This window comes from Kockiozyma suomiensis (assembly GCF_038497685.1).
Source record: "Kockiozyma suomiensis strain NRRL Y-17356 unplaced genomic scaffold V2V93scaffold_2, whole genome shotgun sequence".
NCBI classification, from domain to species: Eukaryota; Fungi; Ascomycota; class Lipomycetes; order Lipomycetales; family Lipomycetaceae; genus Kockiozyma; species Kockiozyma suomiensis.
Window position 1 is genome coordinate 525630 of NW_027117665.1, and position 19850 is coordinate 545479.

The 19850-nt window shown below is 45.0% G+C and overlaps 8 protein-coding genes across 8 annotated transcripts; 5 read left to right on the top strand and 3 right to left on the bottom strand.

Moving 5' to 3' along the window:
* The first annotated feature begins 189 nt into the window (after positions 1–189).
* Positions 190–1896, top strand: V2V93DRAFT_364104 (soluble NSF attachment protein). Its single transcript, XM_066908774.1, has 6 exons — positions 190–448; positions 519–636; positions 699–821; positions 890–1070; positions 1121–1295; positions 1358–1896. The coding sequence occupies exons 1-6, from the start codon at positions 419–421 to the stop codon at positions 1595–1597; spliced, it is 867 nt and encodes a 288-aa protein (XP_066767882.1). The 5' UTR covers positions 190–418; the 3' UTR covers positions 1598–1896.
* A 100-nt stretch (positions 1897–1996) lies between these two features.
* On the bottom strand, positions 1997–3430 carry V2V93DRAFT_389896 (CRAL-TRIO domain-containing protein; the record flags this gene model as incomplete). The annotated part of the gene is made up of 2 exons (XM_066912377.1): positions 1997–2521; positions 2585–3430. The coding sequence occupies 2 exons, from the start codon at positions 3428–3430 to the stop codon at positions 1997–1999; spliced, it is 1371 nt and encodes a 456-aa protein (XP_066767883.1).
* Positions 3431–4668: 1238 nt separating this feature from the next.
* Positions 4669–6392, top strand: V2V93DRAFT_320923 (major facilitator superfamily domain-containing protein; the record flags this gene model as incomplete). Its single annotated transcript, XM_066907340.1, has 2 exons — positions 4669–5104; positions 5170–6392. The coding sequence occupies 2 exons, from the start codon at positions 4669–4671 to the stop codon at positions 6390–6392; spliced, it is 1659 nt and encodes a 552-aa protein (XP_066767884.1).
* Positions 6393–7068: 676 nt separating this feature from the next.
* V2V93DRAFT_331628 (uncharacterized protein) lies at positions 7069–9248 on the top strand. Its single transcript, XM_066907661.1, has one exon. The coding sequence runs from the start codon at positions 7096–7098 to the stop codon at positions 8866–8868; it is 1773 nt and encodes a 590-aa protein (XP_066767885.1). The 5' UTR covers positions 7069–7095; the 3' UTR covers positions 8869–9248.
* On the top strand, positions 9249–10915 carry V2V93DRAFT_364111 (uncharacterized protein). Its single transcript, XM_066908775.1, has one exon. The coding sequence runs from the start codon at positions 9278–9280 to the stop codon at positions 10847–10849; it is 1572 nt and encodes a 523-aa protein (XP_066767886.1). The 5' UTR covers positions 9249–9277; the 3' UTR covers positions 10850–10915.
* V2V93DRAFT_364112 (uncharacterized protein) lies at positions 10831–11838 on the bottom strand. The gene is made up of 3 exons (XM_066908776.1): positions 11477–11838; positions 11311–11419; positions 10831–11241 (listed from the first exon to the last, which is right to left on the bottom strand). Exons 1-3 carry the CDS (start codon positions 11763–11765, stop codon positions 10920–10922), a joined length of 720 nt encoding a protein of 239 aa, XP_066767887.1. The 5' UTR covers positions 11766–11838; the 3' UTR covers positions 10831–10919.
* V2V93DRAFT_364114 (uncharacterized protein) lies at positions 11839–15004 on the bottom strand. Its single transcript, XM_066908777.1, has 3 exons — positions 14524–15004; positions 12968–14463; positions 11839–12915 (listed from the first exon to the last, which is right to left on the bottom strand). Exons 1-3 carry the CDS (start codon positions 14781–14783, stop codon positions 12071–12073), a joined length of 2601 nt encoding a protein of 866 aa, XP_066767888.1. The 5' UTR covers positions 14784–15004; the 3' UTR covers positions 11839–12070.
* A 4-nt stretch (positions 15005–15008) lies between these two features.
* Positions 15009–19819, top strand: V2V93DRAFT_364117 (uncharacterized protein). Its single transcript, XM_066908778.1, has 4 exons — positions 15009–15426; positions 15485–15634; positions 15692–18823; positions 18879–19819. Exons 1-4 carry the CDS (start codon positions 15253–15255, stop codon positions 19746–19748), a joined length of 4326 nt encoding a protein of 1441 aa, XP_066767889.1. The 5' UTR covers positions 15009–15252; the 3' UTR covers positions 19749–19819.
* The last annotated feature ends 31 nt before the right edge of the window (positions 19820–19850 follow it).

Consider the following 19850-nt stretch of genomic DNA (forward strand, 5'->3'; position numbering starts at 1 on the left):
GTATGCACATTATTGCGTCACTTAGACATTCTGACTGATTATCGAATTCATATTAAAATACGATAAATTCTATAGTAATTCAATCCGTTCATTAATTTCCGTTTCGTATGCTCCTCTGCCGAACTACTGGCCGAATCAAGCCAATCCCAAGGCCCGGTAGAGTACCAGGCAGAGCTTAAGTCGGGTTAGGGCTAATGGACAGATAGTCAGAATCCATAGCCGGGTAAAATGCGCTAACTGAGCCTTTGTCGTAATTGATACCATACACTTGAAGTAGCTGCACTTGACTACACGTTGTTCAGTATTGCCGAGCGAATTTGTTTTTAGATCTGAATTTCTTTCAGTGTTTGTTCAACTTCCATTACTATTCTTATTTTCTTCTTATTTCTGTTTGTTATAAATAAGTAGCCCTTTCGTTATGTCGGATGCACAGGCGCTGCTTCTAAAGGTAGAATTGCCGTTTGAGCGTGATCGCGGCTTGCTTGTTTAACGTAGGACATTAACTAACAACTTCACAGGCGGAGAAAAAGGCGTCATCTACAGGCTTTTTTGGAATGCTGTCTGGTTCCTCTAGATTTGAGGAAGCTGCTGACTTATATATTGAAGCTGCCAATGCTTTTCGGTTGAACAAGGATAGTACGTCATCGTCCCACGATGGTATTGAGAAATGACTTTGGTATTAACCAAATTTTTTCTAGTGGCGAGTGCTGGAAGCGCTTTTGAGAAGGCCGCTGAGATGCAACTAAAATCTGAAGCAAAAGACGAGGCTGCAAACACATACATTGAGGCGTACAAAGCTCTGAAGAAGGTAGATCCTTCTGGTATGTACCTTTATCGCGACCTTGCATTTATATTTTGATAAGCTGATAATGAATTATTTATTTTTTAGAATCTGCTCGTCTCTTAATCCAAGCCATCACCTTATTTACGACAAAAGGCCAATTCCGACGAGCTGCTACATACAAACAGGATCTAGCTGGATTATACGAAATTGATCTCGGCGATCTGGAGCGTGCTATGGATGCGTACGACGATGCAGGCGAGTGGTTTTCTGCTGATGGCGCTGAATCGTAAGTCCTGAAAGCTATATATCACTGCAATCATTGCTAACTGTTCTCAGGTTGGCAAACAAAGCATGGCTAAAGGTTGCTGAGATTGCTGCTTTGCGAGAAGATTATCCGCGGGCAATTGCAAAGTATGAGTTGGTCGCCAAAAACAGTCTTACAAACAACCTTACCAAGTGGAGCGTAAAAGATTATTTTTTTAGATCAGGACTGTGTCATATCGCCAACAAGGTATATATCATGTGATTTTGTTTAGTATGCTTGCCACTCTAACAGAGCGTCGACCTCTTTAGGATATCATTGCTGCTAAAAGAGCTATTGACGAATACGCGGACGCCGACCCGTCGTTTTTCCAGACCCGAGAATTTGTTCTTCTGCAAGATGTAGTCTCAGCCTACGAAGACGGTGACCAAGAGCGATTTACTGACAAAGTATTCCAATTTGATCAGTTTTCAAAGTTGGACAAGTGGAAGACCACCATTTTGCTTCGCATTAAAAATTCAATTTCTGAGGAAGACGAGAACATTCTGTAAGCGGGAATTTTCTATGACTGATCTCTTATTCTGCTCCAATGTAATAAGTGATTCCGTATTTTTGGGATGGGGTATATATTGTAAGCGTAAGTGCTCTGATACTTCAATTGATTTATTTCATATATATTCTATCTTAAATCTTCGTCGATCATACTATTCCAGACTAGAAATTTAGACGAAAAATCAATGCAGTAAGGCAAGCATTAGATGCGAACAAAGAAGTGACTAGACACAAAATGATATGGAAGAATGATAAAAAGTACACACCCCACAGCAGTCGTCCAACGATTTGACTTGAGATTAAAAAACCAGTAGTCATCTTTCTCAATCAAACGCCATAACACAGTCATCTAATGCGCATCAAACAATCTTGATGCAAATATCCAATTAGAGAATAGATTATTCGACACTTTCTTTTAGATTGATGTAGTGCATTCTATCATAGATCGATCTGGCACGCAAGTACGGATCTAAACCAACATAGTCGATTTTTAGCCGCTTTGCAATATCAAATCGTGCCTGCCTGACGTCACTGGATGACGAGTAAATCCAGTTATAAGTAGCATCTTCAAACTCGCGCACAATTTTTGCTCGCTCTTCAAGAAGTTTTTCGCGAGTTTCTACATCTTGAAGTAAATCATCCTCGCCAGGTATGGGCTCGATGTATTTATACTCATAGGCATCTGGGCCTCCCAATTCTTTCCACAACTTATCTCGATCTATGAATTCTGCCAGTTGGTCGACGTTGCGAACGAAATGAATCTTTGACGCAACAACGGGATCAAGCCAGCCCTTGATAATATTCCAGATGCCCTGAAAAATCCACGGCGCTTTGTATACCAGGCAGACACCAAGACTCTCAGGATAATGTGCCTCAAAACACTTGATCATGAATTTAACTGGCGCGTAGTCCATATTGGCAAGCTAGATGTTTGATATTAACAATTGATTTTACAAAAGGCTGAGTGATAAAGAGTAATATCTTACCGAAAAGTCACTGAGATCGAAAACCACAGTTGCAGTATCAACAGGGTCCTTCAAGCACACACGAGCAGTCTCAATGACATAGATTGTATATCTGTTGAGCGCGTCCTCTGATTGATCCCCTTGTTTATGCAGGCGTGCGCGTACCACGCAAATAGGTCTCCCAGCCTTATCAGTAGAATGAAGATACGATTTTCCAAGCCGAACTTGTTTCAGAAAACCTTCGTCGTGTTCAGCAAGTGCGGCACCTTCACCTTTAAACATGATGGACTGAACGTCAACTTCTTTGAGACGCCAGTGCATCGTGGATACCATCATAACGAGCGCCTTTTTAACGTCCCATTTACGAGCACGTAAGAAACGTAAGAGCAGTCCGTCGGGATGATCGGCCTGGACCATACTCCAAAATGCGACGCGCAATTCCTCTGGAGACATCTCAGCCAATGCTGTCTTGTATTGCTTTGATTGACCATACTTGTCATTATCATCTGGTCCAACTGTGCTGCCGATAGTGGGGCTCGAGATTGTGGATGCACTTGTCATTTCTTTCTCCTTCTCCTTCTCTTTCTCTTTCTCCTTGTTGTTTTCTTTGTCTTTCTTTCTAAATACACCAAATCTCTTCTTTTTCTTGTCGCCGTTTGCTTCGGAGGAAGCAGTTTCAGATATTTTTGGGGCGACAGCAGCAGAATTTATTGAAGTTGTGCTCGTGATAGCCGAGGACTCTAAGAGCGAAGGCGGAGGAAGAACCCCAAAAGTCTTCAGAACTACGAGCCAAAACTCTTTGAGCTTTGCTTCCTGCTCCGGAGTCAGATTTCCAGGACGTCCAGGAGCTTGATTGGGTGGCGGCATATCGAACGGTGGGTATATCGAGAGAAAGTCGGGGCAAGGAGGGTAGCGAAGGGCGGCCTGGTAGATGGCAACAGCTTCAGACGGATGACAATCGCGGAGTTGGTCTGTCCAAGAGGCGGACTTTTGGTTCGAGACGGCGAAGAGGGTGGCAGCAAGCGCGAAGGCAGTTGGCCGGAATGGAAACGATGTCGAACGCGCAGAGCGAAAGGGGAAGTTGGCAAACAAGCGACGAGATGCTCTGAAGACCATTAGAATGGCAGGTGCGCGACTCTGAGACTATTTTGGTTTCCGGCGCATTTTCCATTCCGTAGCCGTGCAATCGCTGACTGTGCTCGCTTAAAAGAGCCTAGGTATATATTTGCAGTTACGGCATAAATGTAAATACTAATATACAGTTCATTATATAATCAGGTAGAAGAGGTGACATAATAAACATATTGCTATTAGATCAGATGACGCTGGATATCGTCCTATTTTCGCACTTTTAATCTCTATCCATGAATTCTTAGCTATCATTTGCCATAATCTCTGTCAATTCACACGACTTGCTAAAGTTTTCACTATAATATAGCTACATATTCGTATTGAAATAGAGACCCACGAGCTTCCACGCAAGCAGATTCTTCCCCATCAAAAGCTCACCAACTAGACTGTAGACTACGTCAAATTATACTGAATATCACCAGGTTATGATACTGGACGGCTTTATGGTTTAGCATCGAATACCGGTCTTACTTCATCTTAGCAAATTTTTCAAATGCAGTACACATAGCCGGTCTCCGTTGGTGTGGTTGCATGTGCTGCCAGACTTGGTAACGAGTGCAGTCAGGTTATAGCAGCATCAAGATAACTAAAATCTCTGAGGATATTATCCAACTAAATAGCATCAAGCATTAGTATCGCTGGGTTCCCTTTATCATCAGTTACGTACTCCAGGACCCCACGTCATCGCTCGCGCCACACTTGCGCCACGACTGCGCCACATATTGCCGGACTACCGGCTTTTGCTTTCGCCAACTCGGCACTGATATGCCGGATCCTAGGCGTCACCGTCAAACACAGATGATCCTGTCGCGGAACAACGGCACAATGCTTTCGGGGCGACAGCCCAAGGGAATCATTTGCCGTGCTTCCCGTCCCTTCATTGTAGTTATATCTAGGCCGGCATCCCAGCCTTCTGTGCTGCCATTGTCTTTCATCTTAATCTTCTTGATCTACATCATAATAATATCAAGTCAATGGCATCAGACGATGCTTTTTCTGCAGCCTCGACAGAGGCTGCCTCTCATCCTGACATTGAACTGAGTGGAACTCATCAGCCATACCTGCACAGAGCGGCTACGAATGTAGCTCCTCTTGACGCAGCTAATTTCCCTGTCGCGGCTGTCGATTCTCAGGCAGATCTTACCGAATACATTTCTCCCCACCAGTCTGGATTCGTTGTCGACAAAGAAGGTTACAAAGTGGTTACATTCACTCCAGGCGATCCAAGTAATCCTAGAAATTGGTCGAAAGGTTATAAGTGGCTGTGTACACTGTTAGTCTCGTTGCTATGCTTTGCAGTTTCATTCGGCTCTGCAGTTGTAACTGGTGATATCGAAGGTGTTATGGAACAATTTGGAGTTTCTCAGGAGGTTGTCATTTTAACAGTAACTCTATTTGTTATTGGTTTTGGTATGTATCCATTCTTAGAGCGCAATAGATAACGAGGCAAGAGAATTAACAGTGTTTCATTTCAGGAATTGGCCCTTTGGCGTTTGCACCTTTGTCAGAGCTGTTTGGTCGTCAAATTATTTATGTTACGACTCTTACAGTAGCCGTCATCTTTATCGTTCCTTGTGCAGTTGCACAAAACATTGGTACACTGCTTGTGAGCCGTTTTATTGATGGCATTGCCTTCTCGGCACCTATGACGCTAGTTGGCGGTACACTTGCTGATCTTTGGAGTGACGAGGAACGTGGTGTAGCTATGGCTGCATTTTCTGCTGCTCCATTCTTAGGCCCATGCATCGGTCCCATTGTCGGCGGATATATTGGAGATACTGTTTCATGGCGTTGGATCTATTATACGCTGTTGATTTTTTGCGGTGTGGTATATGCGCTAATAGTGGTCATTATCCCAGAGACATACGCACCTGAGATTTTAAAGCGCAGAGCCCGCAAGATGCGAAAGGAGTCAGGAGATAAATCGTATGTCACGGATCTTGAACTCAATCGTCGTCCACTCGGGGAGATGCTTAAGGTCAGTTTGTGTCGACCATTAATTCTTCTATTCCGCGAGTTGATTGTACTTTTGATGTCTCTTTACATGTCAGTGCTTTACGGTTTATTGTACATGTTTTTCTTTGCCTATCCGGTTGTCTTTCAAGAGGGCAAGGGAATGAGCGGTGGCTCGACTGGTCTAATGTTCATTCCAATCGCCGTTGGAATTATAGTTGCAGGTGCTCTTGCACCGCTGGTCAACAGCCACTACCGCAAGGTGAGCCTGAGATACAATGGATGGCCGCCAGCGGAAGTTCGCCTGGTTCCTATGATGCTTTCGTGCTGGTTGGTCCCAATAGGTCTTTTTATTTTTGCATGGACTTCGTACCCTAGACTTACCTGGGTTGGACCGTGTCTGGCTGGCTTTCCTTGTGGAATTGGTTTCTGCCTACTATACAACTCGGCAAACAATTATATTGTTGATTCTTATCAGCATCATGCTGCGTCAGCTTTGGCAGCAAAGACCTTTTTGCGATCAATGTGGGGAGCAGCGTGCCCGCTGTTTACAATCCAGATGTACCACAGACTCGGCAATGAATGGGCGGGTTCACTTCTTGCATTTATCGCGCTAGCTTGTTGCGCAATTCCATTCCTATTTTACTGGTTTGGTGCCAAGATCCGGTCATACTCCAAGTATGCTTATTCACCGGAAGATGAGGCGGCGGAGAAGGGAGCGAGGGTGGAGGTTTCACATGTTTAGATTCGCATGTTAGTAGTATGAGAATTAGAGGTGGCATAATTTTTGGGTATTTTTGTGACAGATTGGATAGATGGAAATAATATTTGATATTCAGCATCCAAATTGCGTTTGAACTCCGTAGCCATTAGCCAAGACATGGATAGGTTTTAACAAGATATGGCACTGACTTTGGTTGGCTGCTTGTGGGGCAGTGTCTGGGCGTGCGTGCCGCCATGAGAGCTGGGACTGCTGAATGGTAACACAGAAGTTACCACGATAGCTTGATAACTACAAAGATTGTATCCTATCTAAGACATGTACTTGGTATAGTGTGAGGCAGCTGGGCGAGAAAGGGAAAAAAAGGACTGGAGTGGCGATGTACGGGCGAGGCACAGAGTAGTCGCTATCGCGACTCTCCAGCCGCGTACATATCCAGCAGGGTCCCTACCCAACCAGTCGACTCTCTTCCAGTCGTGAACTCGGCGGTGCCATCTCTGCAATACTCAGCAGTAGCGGTACTGTACTCTTTTATATATGGACACTTGAAAGTGAATTATCATCATCCTTGCCTGGCCCGCCTGACAAAGTTCGGATCGCCAAGATGCCAAGCATCTCTGCATATCTGCACAAACATTGCGCTGTTGTGTCAAGCGCCGCTCTGGATACATAGTCAGGCTGTCCCCGTGTCGCCGTCATGGCTTCGCGAAATATCTCCCACTCCAAAATGTCTACCGTCGCCCAGTTCCTCCCAGCCTCGGCCTACCCTTCTATTCCATCCCTAATTATTGACCGTACCTCTCAGGGCTATGCCGCTGCCGCCTCCTTCACTTCTCCGACCGCCTCGACCGCTTCGGTCACCACTTCGTCTTCTGGTGGTCGTCTTTCTACATCCTCCTCCTACTCGTCGGCTGCAAATTCGCCAACTTACAAAGTAGGGACAGAGTCGACCTCTCCGTCAGCTCACCAACCCTCTATTGGTCAAAGCCAGTCTTCCCAACTCCAGTCCTCCTCCTCCTCCTCCACTTCCTCTGAAAACCTTTCTTGCCAGTGGGGCAGCTGCTCGGAATTGTTTGCCTCTGCCGAAGATCTTTACAACCATCTTTGCGATCACCACGTGGGCCGCAAGTCTACAAACAATCTTTGCCTGACCTGTTCCTGGGGTGCCTGTCGCACCTCTACTGTCAAGCGCGACCATATCACATCTCACCTGCGTGTCCACGTACCTTTAAAGCCTCATCGCTGTGACTTTTGCTCAAAACCTTTCAAACGACCTCAGGATCTCAAGAAGCACGTCAAAACTCATGCCGACGACTCTCCCTTTAACGGTTCTGGTCGCGATCAGCGCTCTCAGGATTCAAGTTCGGTCTGGAAAGGTCGCGACGGCTCGGCCTCCTCCCACGATGGCCACTCGCCCTACGCTATTGGATTCACTCATCTGCCACTGCCTACTCCTGACCACGCGCACACGCAGTCTCAACATTATTCTGTGCCTGTGTCGCATCATGAGGCTACCGGATACTACGCTCATCCCCTTGCTTCTCAGCAACAGCAGCAGCAGCAGTATATAAACGCAACTTCGTCCGCTAGCTATCCCCACGAGTACGCACCGCAGCCTCCTCTTGTTACTGCTGTAGCGGACCAACCTCGCAAGCGTGTTTTTGATGCAGCAAACGACTTCGTTGAAGATGTGAAGCGTCATCGTGTTTCTCCCGTGTACGGACACGACATGGCATCGCGTCTGGCTGCACTCGAAGCACTGGTTGGTGTTACTCCTCCCCCGCCTGCTAGTGACTACTCTGGGTCGGTCGGCGGATATCAGTCGCACCCGCATTATCCTCTTCCTTTGTCGCAGATTGGACAGCAGCAAAGCCAGACTCACGCAACAACGCTGCCCGCTCTCAAGACCAAGCAAGAGATGCTTGAGACTGAGCACTTCCTCAATCAACTTTCTACTTCGGTTTATAACTCTTCGCTTGCAGCTCCGGTGCAGCCACCTTACACATCGACTACGGTCATTGCCCCTGCGCACTCACAGCAGCAGCATCCGTCTTACATGTCTGCAACGCTGTCGCAACACCAGCAGACCCAACCCACCTCTTTTAATTCAGTCAGTGGCTCTAGTCCGCATATTTCCCCATATGCATCGCAACAGCAGGCCCAGACCTCCAACGGTTTATACCCTGCGTTGCCTGCTGTTGTAGGGGCTGAGCAGCACCAGTCTCATCCATCACTCGGTTCTCGTTTTGATCCTGACCCTACTCGGCGATTCTCTGTGGGTGCTTTGCAGAAGGCTGCTGCCACAGCAGCTGAGATACCAGTTGAAGAGACAAAGACTGATGAGATTGATGATTTGGTTGGTGAAGTCAAAAGCAAGCTTGTTTTGCAGGGCTCATCTGAAGAAGTTCAGCTTTCGGAACGACAACGCAAGATGCATGTTCTCGTTATCAATCGTCTGCTCGATGTTGTTCGAACTATGATGCTTTCTGTTGAAGCGTAAGGCGGTTGGATTTGACTTATTATTTTTTAAAGGAATTTTGGTTTTTGTATTTTATTTTATGTATTGTTTTGGTTAAGGTATTCAGGTTACTACGGTTCAGAGTTATAAGATATGTTATTATCACGGCGTTGTGTGAATAGTTGCTTGATATTGATACGGAGTTGAAGTTTAAATTTTGGCTTTTTGAATTTCCATGGGCTCAGCAAAGCTTTGTATTTGTAGAAGACGTTTTTATGAACATTATAATTGTGCTTTTACTGTTCGTTCAGTGTAACCTAAGCTGATGCTCGACGCTGCTTGCGATCTGAAGTGGTTTTGACCATTGCTGCTACAAAGTCAGCTGATGAGTTTTGGCGTTTTAAATTTTTATTTTTTGGAGATCACCTCTCGATATACCTGGACAGCAGGAATGCCGACGATTGAGCAGCCGCTGGCTGCTGCAACCGAAAGGAGTGACTATTCCATTGACCTATTCATGAATGATAAACGGAAAAGTAATGACAACATTAAAAAAGCCCGGAAACGAGCCAAAACGAGCCGTGTACCGATAATGTCAATCGACAAACAGCATCCTCTTGGTATACAACCTGTTGGTAATCTCATTCTCTCATCTGATGCTACGGCAGTTGAGCAACGAAGTAGGGATATGCGAGCGGTTAATTTAGGCGCATTTTCCGTTTTACCAGATGAAATATTGAACTTAGTACTTCAGACTTTGGGCGCCAAAGAGCTTAGAACACTGGGATATTGTAGTCGAGTGTTTTCTGCGTTTGCAACCCAAGATGATTTATGGAAACAATTATTTGTCAGTCAAGGAAAAGCTCCTGGAAAATGGTATGGAACATGGCGGCGAACATATTACAAGATTTATGAAGACCAGGAAGCATGTTTACGTTGCGATGGGTTCTATTCTGATACTCTTTATCGTCCGTTTTTCTGTACGAATATGCGCTCGACTGACTATATCCGGGATTGCCTGAAAGAATTTTCTGCGGATAAATTGCAAATTCCTCATCTTGATATATCACCTTCACAAGAAGAATTTGATTCCGAGTGGGCGTATAAGCCATTCATATTGACGTCTCATAAATGGCCTAGCTGGTCGTTTTCCGATTTAGTAAAGTCATATGGCGATCTTGAGTTCATTCAAGAATGCGTACGGTGGCGACTTGACGTCTATGCACAGTACATGTCCTCCAACCAAGACGAATCGCCTTTGTACTTATTCGACAGGGAGTTTGGTGACAAGACTAGTATGGCATCCGAATACGAAACCCCTAGCTTATTTGACTCGGACTATCTTACTTTATTAAAAGACATTAGACCTGATTATCGATGGATTATTATCGGTCCGGAAAGAAGCGGAAGTACATTCCATAAAGATCCTAACGCTACTTCAGCCTGGAATGCCGTTATTCAAGGCTCCAAATACTGGGTGATGTTTCCTCCTGATGTTCTTCCTCCAGGAGTTTACACTTCTGCTGATGAATCGAGTGTTACTTCTCCTTTGTCTATTGCAGAATGGCTAGCGGAATTTCACAAGACCGCGCTTACCATGCCAGATTTCAAACATGGTGTATGTGGACCAGGTGAGATGCTGCACGTTCCTAGCGGATGGTGGCATCTTGTGGTGAATCTTGAGGACACTATTGCAATCACGCAGAATTTTGTTCCTTTTTCTCATATCATGAGCGTTTTATGTTTTTTTCATAATAAGAAAGACCAAATCTCTGGATTCCGAAAAAAGATAGACTGCAACGCTGATGACGATGAAAACGAGTCGCCAAACGAAGATGTTTTGACTGCATTTATAGACAAACTCACAGGTGAAGAGTCAAAGTTGACAGATGGCATGATTGAAAAAATTAAAAACTGGGCACAGTCATTGGAAATGTCTTATTGGGATAAATTGGTAGACGCAAAGGAGTCTGGGTTTAGTTTTGGCTTTGGGTTTGACGAGGATGAAGATGAGGATAATTGATCCTCTTTGTATATAATTAATCAAAATTCTTTCTAGTACATCACAATATCATTTGAATGGACCCAATTTTTTACTTTCCAAACACGTAGATTCCGCCCTTCTCAGCGACATCAACTGAGATCTTACTCTGCTCAACAACCTTTCCGTCAACCTCTAAACCAGCATCGATATGGTCGCCAGGCTTGACAGATCCAACACCCTTGGGTGTACCAGTAAGCACAATATCACCAGCCTCAATTGTCATTACGCTCGAGATGGCAGAAAGAAGTTCAGGGATCTTGAACATCATTAGGTTGGTGGAGTCGTGCTGGTTGTATGGCTTCTGGTTATTGACAGTAAGGAAGAGCGTCACGTCAGAAGGGTCAGGGACGGCAGACTTGGGGATAAAGTGGCTAAAATGACGAGCGCTGATCAGTTTCAAGTTCGTTATTTATAGAGCTTGGGAAAAAATGGGAACATACGAGATGGGAAGGAAAGTATCAAAACCCTTGGCCGTAGTCCAGGGCAAGCCTTTCTTCTTGATCTCATCCTGAACGTTACGACCAGTCATATCAATTGCAACCGTGTATCCTGGAAAAATATGTCAGCAATCGAAATATACGAAACCCGTAGCTAAATTTCCGATACCGCTAATGTAGTCGACGCATTCGCTCAACGCAGCCTTCTCGTCCTTGCCCTTGTACTCATAGTCTTTCATAGTCTTTTCGAAAACAAGAGCTAATTCAACTTCGTAATGGCAGTTTACTCCAGTAGGTGCAAGAATAGGTCCCTTGCCAGGCAATAGCATCGACGAAGGCGGCTTCAGAAAGAAAAAAGGCGCAGTAGGCTTCGCGTTGTTCAATTCAAGAACGTGGTCGAAATAGTTTCTGCCAATGCAGACAACCTTACGGCACTTTTCGGCAAATGCGGTAGACATGTTTTTCAATGCAATTGAGTTTGCTTTGACGATGAAGAGGAAATTATTGTGATAAGAGTGCGGAGAAAGTTGCGGAGCACTCACCGAACCGCTGCTAGCGTATCATAGAATAGTTAAGGTTTACCTGAAAGGGGCACCGGATTCATCTTCGCGAGAACTCATCGGATAACTGCCGGAAACGCCATTTATAGCATTATTTATACTCGAAAACAATACCAATTTTTTTAAACTGACTAACTTCACATACCAAAGAAGATTATAATTTTGGCTTCATGCAGACATACAACATGCAAAATTCCTAGATACTACACAGTCACTTCGCTCTCCTCAATATGCAGCTTCATTCGTAAGAAATCCAAGCGCTGCTGCGTAATCGCAATTGCTTTCTCGACCTCATGTCTACTTAGCCAACCCTTCGATCTCACCGGAGGGGGATGCGTAACTACATTTCTAGCTGCAATTTTTGAAGTGTGATCTTCTAGCCATTCCCAGAAATGTTGCTCTTCAATTTCCCACAGCGCATCCCGCATCCTATCTGCCTTCGCTGTCGAGCGTCCACCAGCTGGTCCACCTAGCAAGAAGTAAACCAAAAGCACTAAAACCACAACTACAGCTCCGATAATAACATAAGTTACATGCGAGGTATCCAGCTGTTTTGACGACTCCGGGGTAGGTGAGCTAATTGGCTTTAAAGGCTTTGTCAGGTTTTTGCCTTTGCTTTTCCCTTTCTTCTTTGTCTTTGTCTTTCCTGGCGCAGACTTTGGCTGGAGCGCCTGATTGAGAGCAGCCACAAGGTCTTTTGCCGATTGTGCCTGTCCTTCATTGGCGCCTTTCTCAATTGGTCCTTTGATCCAACTTTTGCCGCTCCATTCGATAGTGCACATGATCAACATTCGTGTTGTATTATTTTCAGCCCAAGTAATGCAGTACTTTGTCTTTGTCACAAATAGATTTCCGTTCGGAACGTCTGGAGTCTCAGTAGAAACGACAACAGTAACGTGACTGTTGAAATCCCAGTGCATTATTGTTTCGGTCGTCAGGCATTTTGTCTGTTTTGGTCCAATACTACTGTATAAGGGCTTGATATAGCTGAAAGTTCGAGCCTTGTGGCCATTCCCGTCGTCTTCAAATGGAGTCGGTGTGGTCATATCTATTCATGTGTTACTAACTTTCAAAGCATAATTGGGCACTGAGCATCCTACCAAAATTTTTTAACGTGTTAGTGGTATAATTCATCATCCACTTAGTATCGTCACCCCACATCAGTGTGCAAAATCTGCCTAATGGCACATTGAACTTCTCATCACATAAGATTTTTTCGTAATGTTCATTTGGTGCGCATCCACAGGTTGTTGGAGGGTGTTTGAGAGGTCCAGTAAGTCCAAGAGTTTTCTCATCTAGCTCGCCGCTGGGGATAGCATCCCCCGAATGGTTGGGAGAACCTTTTGCAGACTCATCACCTTCTTCATCGATGCTTGCTTCAGCGGCATCCTCGCTTTCAGCCTCTTCCCGTTCGCTTTCAGAGCTTTCATCTGAAGATCCCGATGGCGTTCCATTTGACAACTCGTCATTATGCCATATAGAACACATCAACTCGTAAGTACTATCACGCGATATAAAACTGGCAAACACATTACGGGCATGTAAAGTTTGTACAACGATCGCATTTGGGAAAAGGCCAGCCGTAGTCTTTTTCTCAATTGCCATCACCTCGTCAAATGAAATCACTAAATTGGTAACCCATCCAAAGATATTTGAGTTGAAGCAAATATGCTGCTCCGATATATATAATCGTCCTTGAAGCAATATTTCTCGACTAAGCGCACATCCGTAGTCTTCAATCAGATAATCGTCCTCTGGCACAGATCGGAAGAGTTGATGGAAATCCCTGTTTCTTTTCTTGCTTGCGACAGCAAACCCGGTAACTCGAGGGACTGAGGACTGAGTTGGAAGACTTTGCTGTATGGAAGGGAGTCCAACAGCACTGGCTGTCGACCCACGGCGACGATTGATAGAATTGCGTTTCGACCCAGGCCGTTCAGTGAGCAAAAGGTTTGCTGCGCTGTCACTGGCAGTTGCGAAATTTGGTGGAGTAGTTGTAAGATCATGTGAATCAAAGGTCGGCAGATTAGCTTCGCTTTGCATGGCTGTGGGAGGGAGCAATTGACTGTCATTAGAATCATTGTCCTCGACTATACTATCTAAAGTCAATTGACCTGTTCCAAGTGTCGCAATCGTATGGGCAACCGAGGCGTGCTGCAGAGCATCATCAAATTCACCCGATTTGCGCGGAGCGGGCTCAGTATCCGCTCGTAGTCTTCCTTTAGACGTCGGATTTGACAGATTGGGAGTCAGCATTGGGGAGCCTTCAACTGACGGGCCTGGTGAATCGGAACCGCGACTAATTGAATTACTGACACCTGTTGTTAAATTGGAGAACGTATTTGCGGCAGTCTGCGCAGCTGAGAAGACCGAGGTAAGAAACGATGGACCAGTAAAAACGGAGCTACCAATCTGAGCATTGTTTGACAAAGAGCGTACATGATCGAAGCCCGTATTAGCAACCAACGCGACTGCGGAGCCATCTTTTGAGGCCGAACCGACAGGAACTTCAAGCTCTGCTGGTAAGGATCCAGTGGGAGAAAGACGAGAGTTCAAGCCAGATCCAGGATCATGCTCTATTGAAGAGTCGTATTCGCTGTGATTTTAGGAGTCAGAGATCAATATATATTCTACATAACTCATCAGTAAATTATACCTTCCACTCCATGAGCCGTCGCCAAAGCTAAACTCCGAGGTCATGCTGTCCCGTCTTTTTTCATCAGCTAGATATGGACTGCTATCTTGCTTTAGTTCAGTTGTCGAAGCTGAATGCGACGGTCCTGCGTGCCGATGTCTTCGACGTTGTTTCTGTCTTAAATCATGTATTTTTTGTCGCACTTTCGACGAGTTGCGCTTCAGCGATGAAGCAGGGGAAAGTGTGCTGTCCACAGGGGAGTGCAACTTTCTCTCCGACATCGTGTTAGCCAGCTAAGTTAGGCTATGTAAGACGAAGATGAGCAGCCGAAAACGATCGCGCGCCGTCCGGAACGATTCGATCCAGTCCTGATTTTGGACAGTTCTCAGACAAGTCGGCTGTAAAAGTCAAATTAACACGACGGATGATCAGACCGGAACTGCAAGTATGAATACGCGGTGTATATATATGCTGACGATCTCGTCGCAATTTCTTGCGCTCGACGTAGCTGCTGCTGCACGCGGCGCTGCCAGCCACTCATTCAAACCAGCCGCTTCAAACCGATCCTGAACCAAATAGATAAACCGAATCGGCGAGCCGCAGGTTGCAGTTCATGATGTCCACTATCTTTTTTCTGGCTTCCCAATCGCATCCTGAACACCTTCCTGAAAAAAAAGCCTACAGCTTCCTTCCAAATAATAGAGCGAAGAACCCGCAACTGACCGGCCTAGGTCGCACTTACCACGATCAATGAAGCAAACTGTCGTTGATACCCCGCCGAAGCGGATCGCGGCTGTGCACTTCGGAGTGCTCTCACCGCAGGAGATTGTGAAGCAGGCCGAGATTGAGGTATCTACTCGTGAGCTCTTTGACCTCGAAAAGGGGAGGATACCAAAGGAGCATGGCGCTCTTGATCGACGGATGGTAATAGATACTGATGTTCTGCTTTTTTGGTCGAGTTTCTCTTCTGACTTTCTTCAAGGGTATTTCGAGCAACGTAACAGAGTGCTCGACGTGCCATGGTAAATTGGCAACCTGTCAAGGTCATTTTGGCCACGTCAGACTCGCACTCCCGGTATTTCATGTCGGATACTTTAAGAACGTCATTTCCATTCTACAGGATGTTTGTAAGGTAATCTACTACTCCCTTGTCTTCGACAAGTGGCATGCAACTGACCAAACAATTTAGGAATGTGCTGCCATATTACTCGACGAAAGCAACCGCCTGAAATTTTTACAGGAACTCCGGCGCCCTGGAATTGATAACCTTCGACGTATGCAGATTCTGAAAAAAGTTAACGAGCAATGCCGCAAACAGAGGCGATGTTTGAAATGTGGTGCAGTCAACGGCGTCGTTAAAAAAGCTGGTCCTCTGAAGATTATACACGACAAGTTCAGATGGAGTGGCAAACAAATTGTCGAAGAGAAAATCGAGTTTGAGAAATCGTTTGCCTCGGCGAAAGAATTCGTTCCTGACCTCGAAAAGTTCCAGAAGAAGGCAATGGATGATATGAACCCGCTCAAAGTGCTTAATCTTTTCAAACGCATTGTTCCTTCTGATTGCGAGCTCCTGGGAATGGATCCTTTGGAGGGTCGCCCGGAGATGTTTATATGGCAATATGTTCCAGCACCGCCCGTGTGCATTCGCCCCTCGGTACAACAAGAGAGCGCGAGCAACGAAGACGATTTAACAGTGAAACTGACAGATATTGTTTGGACTAGTTCATTAATAAGGTCTGGGTTAGATAAGGGCATGACTATTGTCAATTTAATGGAACAGTGGGATTACCTACAACTTTGCGTTGCCATGTATATAAACAGCGACACGCCTGGCACATCAGGACCAGGGGCTCCGGCTAAACCTATGCGGGGTCTATGTCAACGGTTAAAGGGCAAGCAAGGTCGATTCCGTGGGAATCTTTCGGGAAAAAGAGTTGATTTTTCGGGACGGACGGTTATTTCGCCAGATCCGAATTTGAAGATCAACGAGGTCGCTGTGCCGGATCGTGTTGCAAAAATTCTGACTTATCCTGAAACTGTCAACCGATACAACAAGGATAAACTAAAAAAAAGGATTTTGAATGGACCTGATATTCATCCTGGCGCAAACTACCTCATTAAAAAAGACGAAGAGGGCAAGCGCTATTTAAAGTACGGAAACCGAAACCATATCGCTGATAACTTACAAGAGGGCGATATCCTCGAGCGCCATCTTGAGGATGGCGACATTGTTCTTTTTAATCGTCAGCCTTCACTTCACAGACTCAGTATTCTCTCACATTTTGCAAAAATTCGTCCTTGGAGAACATTCCGATTAAACGAGTGTGTTTGTACTCCTTATAATGCTGACTTTGATGGAGATGAAATGAATCTTCATGTCCCTCAAACTGAGGAGGCGCGAACAGAGGCAATGAATTTGATGGGTGTTAAAAATAATCTGATCACTCCTCGGAACGGTGAGCCAATTATTGCTGCTACTCAGGACTTCATTACCGGCTCATTCTTGATTTCTCGCAAAGATGCATTTTTTGATAGGGCACAGTTTTGCATGCTTTGCTCTATGATGTCCGACGGTGATCTCCAAATTGATCTGCCTCCGCCAACAATCATGAAACCCGTTTATCTATGGACTGGTAAACAGGTATTCAGCACCTTGATCAAACCCAACAAGCAGTCAAAAATTCTGATTAACTTGGAGTCCAAAAACAAAACTTTTCATGCGCCACCGTCAGGATATCCTCCAGACATGTCTCCTAATGATGGATACCTTGTTATTCATGGCAGTCAGGTGATGTGCGGCTCGATGGATAAGAACACCCTGGGAGATGGCAAAAAGTCATCTGTATTTTATGTTATTTTGCGCGATTTTGGTCCGGACGAAGCAATTGCAGCGATGAGCCGTATGGCCAAGCTTTGTTCTCGATTTCTGGGGAACAAGGGATTCTCAATAGGAATTAATGATGTTACGCCCGGTCGAATTCTGAATTCTAAAAAAGATAGTTTGGTCGAGACAGCTTATGCTGTTTGCGACGATTTAATTGTTAAGTACAAGGAAGGAAAGCTTGAAACCAAACCTGGCTGTAACGAAGAAGAAACTCTCGAGATGGAGATTTCTGGAATTTTGTCCAAGGTGCGAGAAGAGGTTGGTGAGATCTGTATTAGAGAGCTTGAAAAATCCAACGCCCCGCTTATTATGGCTACCTGTGGTTCCAAGGGTTCTACCATCAACGTTTCTCAGATGGTGGCTTGCGTCGGCCAACAGATTATCTCCGGAAAGCGTGTTCCCAACGGTTTTCAGGATCGCTCACTTCCGCATTTTCCCAAATATTCCAAGGAACCTCTTTCCAAGGGCTTTGTTCGTGATTCTTTCTATTCCGGACTCTCGCCTACTGAATTTTTGTTCCATGCCATCTCTGGACGAGAAGGGTTAGTCGACACGGCTGTAAAAACAGCTGAAACTGGATATATGTCTCGCCGCCTGATGAAATCGCTGGAAGATCTGTCGATGCAGTACGATTCTACTGTGCGTAATTCTAGTAGTGGAGTGGTGCAATTCCAGTACGGTGGTGATCGTCTTGATCCGCTGGATATGGAGGGTGATGCTAAGCCGGTTAATTTTGTACGCACTTGGTCGCATACTATGAATATCACATTCTCCAACGACTCTTCGCCTCTCATGCCTCATGAAATTATTTTGGCTACAGATCAGGTGTTGGCCCCTCTGGAAAAGCTGATTTCTCAGCCAGACGAATATCTGCTAGAGAAAGAGAACGGCGTAAAGGAATCGAAACTTGAGTACGTGGACGAATTTGAGTCTGAACGCGTATTCTATCAAACTGTTCGCGACTTTATCCGGAGCAAGGCCTTCGAGTTAGCTAATGTGCGCCATCGTCGTGGACTTGCTAAGATGCTATTCAGTACAGATTCGGAGTGTAATTGCGAGCTTCAAGATCCAGATGCGCGAGAAGTAGCTCAAGTAGCCGTAAATCAGATTTTGAGGATTAGCGATGAAATGATTCGGGAGTTTTTGAGGCATTGTTTAATGAAGTACGAAAAGTCAAAGGTGGAACCGGGTACTGCTGTCGGTGCCGTTGGTGCTCAGTCTATTGGTGAGCCTGGAACTCAGATGACGCTGAAAACATTCCATTTTGCTGGTGTTGCATCTATGAATATCACTCTTGGAGTTCCTCGCATCAAAGAAATTATTAATGCTTCTAAACTTATTAGTACACCGATTATTCGCGCATCATTAGTTAATAGTCACGATGAGCGTGCCGCCCGAATGGTAAAGGGACGAATTGAAAAAACTCACCTCGAAGAGGTAAGCTCCAATTTTTTTGTTGTTTATATATATGTTTGCTGACCCTATTTGCTAGATTATCTGCTATATCGAGGATGTTTATCAAGAGTCCCGAGCTTTTCTGGCCGTGCGTCTTGATTTGAAGACCATTGAAAATCTACAATTAGAAATAAAAATTGAGGATGTTGCTCGCGCAATATATCAAGCGCCGAAACTCAAGATCCAGCAGAAAGATGTTACTATTGTTGGAAAAGACAGAATCCGTGTCGGGGTTCCTGATATCACAGAGAAAGATCGGAAGAAAATCAAAACCGCATCTGAAGCTGAGGTATTTTATCGGTTACAGCACCTACAGCGGGTATTACCCAAGATTGTTGTTCATGGAGTGCCAAGTATATCGCGAGCTGTTATAAACATTGATGCGAAGAGCAATGAGAAAGAGATCTTGGCAGAAGGCTACGGTTTACGGTCAGTGATGAATACTGATGGTGTTATCGGTACGCAAACCACTACCAACCACGTTCTTGAGATGCGTCAAACTCTTGGTATCGAAGCGGCAAGGTCCAGTATTATATCTGAGATTGCTACCACGATGTCTGAATATGGAATGAACGTTGATCCGCGCCATATTCAATTACTAGGTGATGTCATGACGTATAAAGGAGAAGTACTTGGCATTACGCGTTTCGGTCTTGCGAAGATGAGAGATAGTGTTTTGCAGTTGGCTTCTTTCGAAAAGACAACCGATCACTTATTTGATGCATCATTTCATATGAAGACGGATTTGATTGAAGGTGTCAGTGAGTGCATCATTTTGGGCCAGCCGATGAGAATTGGAACCGGATCTTTCCAGCTTGTGAGACGAACGGGAATGATGTCAGGCGAGAACTTTGGCGAGAAGGCTGTTTTATTTGAGGATTTAAATGAGGATTTTTTAGCATTGTAGACGAATATTTATGCACTATTGAATTTGGAGTATGAATTAGTTTTGTAATAAATGCATTTCAATGACGGAAATATGTAATTTATGTATCGGATAAATATTTGC